This window comes from Rhodamnia argentea, chromosome 11 (genome assembly GCF_020921035.1).
Source record: "Rhodamnia argentea isolate NSW1041297 chromosome 11, ASM2092103v1, whole genome shotgun sequence".
NCBI classification, from domain to species: domain Eukaryota; kingdom Viridiplantae; phylum Streptophyta; class Magnoliopsida; order Myrtales; family Myrtaceae; genus Rhodamnia; species Rhodamnia argentea.
This window is the reverse complement of record NC_063160.1, coordinates 12169546-12178047: the sequence shown is the minus strand read 5'-3', so window position 1 is coordinate 12178047 and position 8502 is coordinate 12169546. Positions and strand designations below refer to the sequence as shown.

Below are 8502 nucleotides of genomic sequence, written 5' to 3'. Positions count from 1 at the left end.
ATACGTGTCATTTACATCTAAGATAGTGGTGAGTCAATTGAGCTTAATTTTGATAGGCGATGGGATCAAAGACTCGGTCCGAAAGTTTCGCCTAGAGTTAGAGAGGGTGCCGAATTTGCTTAAATCAGTTGGACTTGTTCTTGGGCTCGATTCAATTCATTTAAGCTTGATTTGATTATTGAGGTTTTCAATTTAATATCCATTATTCAGAAGGAGTCTTATTTGAGCCCGAAGTAAAAACAAACCTATGATGGAAAATTCGAAATGGGACGTAGATACATGGCTGTCGAAATATCCATGTAGGTTTGGGCCCTAATTTAGGCTCAATTTGGTTTATTTTATAATGCCTTTAGATGGTCATTTAACTAATTGAAGGCCAATCAAGCTCAAGATCCCATCTCAAGCCCACGTAGACATAAGAAATTCTGCCATTATCATACTCATCATCCCTTGGCAGAAATATATCTAGGAGAATTGGACTTCTCAAAATTCAAATTAAAATCAAGAGTTTTATTAGCTTGGAATTCTTATCTTAATTAAGAGTTTTATTGATGTGGGAACTCATGATCCAATGGCTAATAACAACTCCTACGATAGCTAGGATTGCTCATCTAATGGCCCTCAAGAAGTCCTACTCCTACTAGAAGTAGTCGTGCCTAGCTCTATATAAACGAGGGCTCACTCGCGTTCGTTTCGTTCGGCATCCATTAGAATTTTCGGCACTTGAGAGCTGAAGGAAGGTTCCAAAAGTTTGATTCTCTCAGCCGTTCGTGATAGCCTTCAACTAGAGGAGTCTTGATCGTGCATGATCAAGCTTCATCGTCCACCGCCAAAGGTTGTCCATCCCCCTACAAAACTCCACTGTTCAGCATTGTCGGCCTCCATTATCTTCGCCCCAGAGCTTGGTTTTTTGCTGCCTGTTCATCCTCGAACAGCCACAGATCCGTAAAGAGAAGTCCTCTGAGCTAGCTGCTGTCCTGACGAGTTGTAGCTGCTGTTCAGCCCCCCTTTTCCTTGCGTCACTGATCCAGCACTATTTCAGGTTTATTTGATCTGATTTTTTATCAATATTCAGTCACCAACTCAAGTGTTATTTGGCGTCATAGTCCCTGAGAACTAAAGCTCCCATTCGTTCAAAGAGGAGACAATTTTGGACGTGATTTCAAAGCTGCAAGCGTGCTGGAGTTTTTGCTTAAAAAGGTACTTTTTCTCAATTTTTGGTTGTAATTCAATGCTCGTTAAGCTGATAACTTGCCTAGTTATTTGCCATCATATGTTGATTTGCAATTGAAAGTAAAATTTTTGCTCAAAGCCGAAACTTGTCTTAGGACGCATAAAAATTCTGATCATGAATGAGTTTGCGTCTAATGCTTACCTTTGAATTGGTTGGATGCTTGCACGTGCTAGGGAAGGTGATTTTAATTCAAGTGGAACTTGTCCGTCCTTAATTAAAAATTATTCCTCAATGGTCGTTAAGTTACATTGAATAAAAAAAATCAGAACTTTATGGCATGAGCATGGAATTTTTGGCACGTAGGCAATTCGTTTGATCGGATGTTTTAATGTGGGTGGAGGATTAATCTTTTTCGCTACATTGGTTGACTGGAATTTATCCATGGGGTGTTCGATCACAACCTTGTGTTATTGATAGGAATTTGTGATTGTTCGACGTTAGCTCTTGGTGTGAATGAAGATTCGACTAGATTGAAATTTTGTCTGATTTAACTAAATTAGATATTTTTTTACTCATGGATACATTTTTTTGAGCTAGTCGTTATCTTTAACACATGCGAAGTGATTTGGATGTTATATATTGTTATCTTATCTTATCTCTGGTGAATTTTCTGAACACATTTGATTAGAGATAAGGTTTGGTTGGATTGAATGTCTATCTATTTTTTTACGAGGATTATCTAAAATTAAATTTTCAAATCTTAAAGATAATTCTTTCAAATTAAAATTGGATCAAACGTTTAGATGAGGAAAGGTGGACCCCAACGCCATATTTTCGGCCACCCCTCTTTGAATTTTTGAAATTTCAAGCTCAATTGATTTTCATTTTATTTTTTGTCGTGCTGTTTGTTTTTGATTTGTTATAAAATTTGCACATCTTTAAACAAACATGCCCATAATATATGCTCCCCTTTGTGCCTAGACCCGTCGGAAAAAAAAATCACACGCCTTAGCCATGATCTCGTGGAATGGGATGGTGATTTAGTATAGAAATTTGTGTTCCGCCCTTCGGCAAAAGGGATGTTGTTTTTCTATACACATATCCGCATACTGGTTCGAATCCTCGAAGATGTAGCGGATAAAATCTCGCTCTAGCCCGGATCTTTGGGAATGAGAGGATTTTCGGAAAAATCGGAAATTAAAGGTATATTATGGGCATTTTTGTTTATTTTTGTTCAGATTTTTGAATGCTTTTGAATGTTTTCTTTTATTGCTGAAAATACCAAAAAATCATCCTCTGGGCGCTTAATATATGGTCTTCATGTCACATTTTTCCAATTAATCAAATTCATATCGATCAATCGGAAAGGCTTTTTCATGAAATTGGTACCGAAAGGGCGTTAATTTTTTCAATTAGCGTAACCAAGTCCCCGGATTCATTCTCTCCGGTTCGTAGAGATAAAATAGTTCTCCCGCTATTTTATATAGGTTTCTAATCAACCTACCGTAAATGATTAGTGGCGGCTCCGATTAAATATTTTCTCATGAATAAACCTAAGTTGTGATTCGGTAGGATTTGGGAGGGTCCGAATTAGGTTAGTTGATTTAATTAACCTGATAATCCGTTAACCCGATTTTTAGGTCGCGACAGACTTGGCGACTCATTGGGGACTTTAATTTTATTTTTTTGAAAATTGAAAGGGGTTAACTGAAATTTTAATTAATTTTTGAAAATTAAATTTGATTTTCCGAAATTAAAATTAATTTTCAAATTTTAAGGTCGATTTTCGGAATTTCCACCCAATTCCCTTTAATTTTCGAAAAAAAATTAAAATTTTGTGGACTTAAGCCGTTGATTTTCATGATCTATGCCTTGATTGGTTATTGTGATTTGCCTTGAATGTGACTGATTTTTTTGGAACGACTGATTTGGGGTTTGATTGATTTTTATTTGATTATATCTTGGATAATCTTACTCCATTGTGCTTCATTTTTCTCGTGATTTTCTATAGGTTTACATGATTTTTGGCATTTAATTTAATTGCTCTATTTTATCGCAAAATGCCATGATTGAGTGAATTAACCTGTCGTGCATGATTCATGACATTGCATTGGACCCTAAAATGCTAGTTGAACCTAGGATGATGTCTGGGTAAGGATCCGCCTAGCCTCGGGATGGAGGAATGGATGACCTTGCCCTCGACCCCGATCATGTTGAGAATTCCCCACTCTGGCCCGAATCTGCGGGCATGAGAGGACTTCTTGACATCCCCCGAGCTTAAGGGGCGTTGGATACGGCTTAAATCGTTGAGTCCGATCCGCCCTCAAGAGCTCTTTAAAAACTTGGCTAATAAAGCACGCATATATCATTCTGCTTGTCTTTGAATCCATAAGCATCATATTTGCATACATGTGTTTTGAGTCGATCCATGGTTGTTAGGTGCGTCGTCATTGATCTATCACTTCATGGGGCACGGCAACATTCGCACCGTAGAGATCACTAAGGATGATCTGATCGACCGGCTTCCCCAACTGGACGAGGTCGCCCGTCACTATGTGGAGAGCAGACCGGGGAAACTCATTTTGTTGCTGGATATTAAGGTCCGTATCGGGATGATTCAGGCTCTCGCTCATTCTTGGGTTCCTCGGACCGCCACATTTCTGCTTGGTAAGCACGAGCTCACCCCTACCTTGGAAGAGTATAGCATGCTCATTGGTAAGTCCCTCGATTTTGAGCTCATCAGTCCATATCTGAAGGAGGATGCCTCCGGGGTTTTAGCTGATTTCTTAAAAGTTGAATTACTGATCGTTCAAAGGGTTCTGAAAGGAAATTACGAGCATTGTTCTTTTACTTTTCTCACCGATTGTTTCAACAAAGCCCGATCCCTGCAAAAGGGCAAAATCTTTTTATTGGCATTCTTTGGATTGTTCGTTTTTCCTCATCACAAGAATTCTGTCAATCCTCACATGGCTCATTTTGTTCAACAAGTTTGTGAGGGAAGAAATTTTGTGAATACTATTTTGGCTGAAACTGTTATTTCCTTGAACAAATATCGATGGGGCAAGGATAAGGTCTTGCGAGCCCCCGCTGAGCTTTTGCAAGTATGGTTTTTATCTCATGTCAAAGAATGTCAAAACATTGTGTCAACAGACACACCGAGAAATTTTGCCCCGCCATTGGTCATCTTCAAAGAAAAACAAAGTAAATGCCCGGATTATCATTTTTCTGAATGGCTAAAACTCGTGAGGAACCCCTCCGCCAAGTCTCTCCAATGGCACGCTAGCTGGTTCCAATGTAAGGAGGCTCGTCTCACCTCTGGCCGATTCGGACCGGTCCCTCTCCTGGGTTTTACTGGAGCAGCTGAGTATTATCCGCGCCGAGTCATCCGACAGTTCGGGTGCGTTCAAAAGATGCCTCCGCCTCTGCCATCCGATCAGATCCAGCTAAACTTTGAGAACCTTATCCCGGAGCACGAAGAAACGGTCGTTACTGCTCACTACCTATGGGCTGCTTCTCAGCCGACCAAACTTTCTTTCCCGAGGAAACCGCTGGAGCCCGCTGAGGAGGCCTATCGATCCACCAAGGAGTACCGACTGAAGCAATCCATCCCTGAGGAATGGCGTCCAAAGCTCCCAGATATCACTCCATCCCGATCCCTCAACAACGAGCTTAGGCGTTTGCTGGCCGAAGCTGATGAAGAGATTGCCATGGCGAAGAAAGTCATCAAGCGGTTGAAGGCACAAGCTGGTCCTCAAGTCAAGAGATCTAGGAATGGAGCCGGGCCCTCGAAGTGATAGACATTTGTTGAGTCATGTCGTCATGTTTGTTTTTCTTGCTTTCCTAGGCCTCATGTTAGGAGTTTTCGTCGGATTTTAGGGATCTCGTGTCTTATTACACTTTCAGATTAATAAAACAGTTCTGTTTTCATTCCTACCTTGCTGTCTTGTACGAATTTTTACGCCCCTTTCTTGTTGGATTCAATTTTCTCACTTCAAACAAAAAATGTTCATAAGATCTTGATCCATCGTCTCAAAAAATTTCGTGGTAATCCAGTGTGTTTTCTATTTATCATGGAATTAATGGCCGGGGTTGAGCAGGCTAGAATTTGACATGTTCTCAGACTACAGATTCATTTTGCAATTTACTACTAGAAAACGTGCCGTATTGCTAAATTGCCAAACATGAAAGTTGTAGATCTATGTTTCAACCAATAGCATTAAAAATTTCAGAATTAAATTCACAATTTAAAGGGGTCCTTCGTTCATTTAACAACAGGTGGACGAAACAGTTTTCGGAACGTAATTTTTCACAAAGATACATTAAACTGATTTGATCCATTTAGATCTAGCTTGATCGTCCAACACAAAAGTTGTTAATCAGCCTCTTGGCTATAATATGGTAAATTTTCACACTATTTTTACAATCAGATGATTTTTCATGAATAAATTCCCGAAACCCGACGAGGCTGGAACCTGCAGGTCAAGGTCACGAGTCAGGTGCTCATGAGTCTAGTACAGCCATGGATCGACTCGACGTCTTTCACGCATTATACTCATCATATGACTCTCCTTTGCAGGTAATTTATCACGGATCCTCCACACATTACCCGATCGGTAGCTAAGAAAATGGCGGACAAGGCTGAAATCAACAACGCGATCCAGGAAGCTCTGCAAGAGCAATTCGAGGCTATGAATCGGAGGTTTGAGGGTATGATGAGCCAGATGATGGAACGTATGATGGCTGCTACTGTTGCTTCTGCTAAGCACCCGACCGGTCCAACACCTCAGAACGTCGTCTCTCCGACCCTTCCCGCAAACAATCCCGAGAAGGCTTCCGAGCATGTCCCCGGTTACACCATGCCGCTAGAGGATGTTGTCATTACTGGCGCTAGCTCGAGCGCCCCATCACCAGCTCTCATCTCCCAAGCCAGCCCTGTGGCTATGGGACCATCCGGTGAAATGGCCAAGTTATTGGCCCAAATGGAGCAAAGGATCCGAGAAGTAGAAGGTACCCATAACGTTCCCCAGGTTGATTTCTCCGCCTTCTCGAAGGTCAATGTGCCCGAGAAGTTTAAGATGCCCGACTTCGAAAAGTACGACGGCACTTCCAACCCAGTGCAACATGTCCAGATGTACCAAGCTAGGATGAGCAAGTATGCAGCTAACGGCCCTCTGATGATTCAGACCTTCCAAGCCGGTCCGAAAGATGTAGCTATGAGATGGTACACGGACTATGAAATCTACAGCATAGAGAACTGGGAGAAGGCGGCTAATGCTTTTGTTAAGCATTTTAGTTTCAACTTGGATGTTCTCATTTCTAGGGAAGATCTAGAACAGGCAGAGATGAAGAAAGGCGAGACGATTAAACAATATGCCACCAGGTGGAGGAATGTGGCATCTCGGCTGAAGCCGGTACCCCCTGAGCGAGAGCTCATGAAATTGTTTGTCTCCACTTTACCTCAGACGATGCGGTCACGAATCCTTGGATCTGCTGCGACGTCGTTCGGACACCTCATCGCGATGGCTGAGGAGATTGAGAGTGGCATGAAGAAAGGTTGGTATGGAGATGTTGCCACCAGTACCAAAAGATTCACGGCAAAGAAAGACAAAGAGCCTGTCTCACGGGTTAACATGACCTATGCCCAGAAACCCATGGCCCAGGTACCGGTCGTGCGGATCCCTAACCAGCAGCAGAGCAACTTTAGTGCACAACGGCAAAAAGGAAATTTACGTCCTCCTCGGCAATTTACTCCTCTACCCGGGACCCCGTCACAGGTGCTTGCGGTCTTACGTAAGAAAGGACTTCTGACTTCCGAACCTCTACGACTTGGTAACACGAACTCACCAAGGTATGACCCATCAAAGAAGTGTGACTACCATTGTGGTGAGCCCGGACATGATGCAGATGGCTGTTATGTGTTGAAACACCGCATTCAAGACTTGCTCGATTCCAAAGCATTTTCATTTCAAGACAATAGTCAGCCAAATATCAAGAATAATCCTTTACCGGATCACTCGGGCAAGGTTAATGCTGTCTTTAGTTACGAAGGCGGACGAAGAGGTGTTTTTAAGATCCGGGTGGTTGACATTTTCAATGCTTTGGTTAGAGCAAGCTATTATCGAGTTGGAGAAATAGTATTGTTCGGCCGGCTAGAAGAAAGAATCTCAACTCTTATGGAGAACGGGTTGATAGTGCCGGCGAATCAAACCGAGGTAGTAGCCACTACATCTCAGATTGTAATTGATCGGGATCAAGAATTCGCTGCTTTGGCTCTATCTCAATCTGAATCTTCTCCAAAGGTTAAAGCAGTAGAAGCCGACGTGGCTAGTCTAATTAAGAGTGATCCGGAGTTAGCTGATATACCCACCTTGGAGGACGCAATAGATGATGAACTCGGAATTGTTATACCCGAGACTCGGGTGATTACTTCCCCCCAGCCTTTTCCTTATAAAGATGGCAAGGCGGTTCCTTGGTCCTATGACCTTGCCCCGATAACAAGGTCCGGACGTGCTTATAATGATGATCACCCTGCCAAGCGGGTGGCTGAAAAGGACGCAAAGGAGTTTTTGGCTGTGATCAAGACAAGTGAGTACAACATTGTTGATCGATTCTGAAAGTTGCCGGCTTAGGTTTCTCTACTTGAGCTCTTACGATCGTCTGAAAAACATCGGGATTCCCTGATGAAGGTGTTGGGCCAAATTCATGTGCCCGAAAACATCGATCAAGATAGGTTGGAGAATTTTGTTGGGGCCATCCTTCTAAAAGATCAGGTTGCATTTGCTGACGATGAGATCCCTGCCGAAGGACGAGGCCACAACAAGGCCTTACACATAACAATCAAGCACAAACAGACTTATGTGGCTCGGGTGCTCATTGATAATGGGTCGGCATTGAATATTTGTCCCCTAGCTACACTGAACCGCCCGGGAGTTGACTTGGCCAGGATGCAAGCAGCCAAAACCTCAGTCCGATCTTTTGACGGTATGAAAAAGAACGTTATGGGGCAAATTAATCTCGAGATCCAGATTGGACCATCTCTATTCGATGTCTTGTTCCAAGTGTTAGACATCCCATCTGCATTCAACCTCTTGCTAGGACGTCCGTGGATTCACAATGCGGGTGCTGTTCCATCAAGTCTTCATCAGAAGATCAAGTTCGTGGTGGAGCGGAAGTTAGTGATCGTCCATGGCGAGGAAGATCATCGAATCTTCAACGAAACGGTTATCCCCTATATCGAGCCGGCTCATAATGAAGAAGATTCTTACCATACTTTTGAGCTAGTACAGACCATTCATGCGTCCTCGGAAAGCCCCTTACCCGTTCTCGAA

The 8502-nt window shown here is 42.6% G+C and overlaps 1 protein-coding gene across 1 annotated transcript; it reads left to right on the top strand.

Moving 5' to 3' along the window:
• Window positions 1–6132: 6132 nt before the first annotated feature.
• Window positions 6133–7788, top strand: LOC115756295. The gene has a single exon (XM_048273022.1). It carries the CDS (start codon window positions 6133–6135, stop codon window positions 7786–7788), a length of 1656 nt encoding a protein of 551 aa, XP_048128979.1.
• The last annotated feature ends 714 nt before the right edge of the window (window positions 7789–8502 follow it).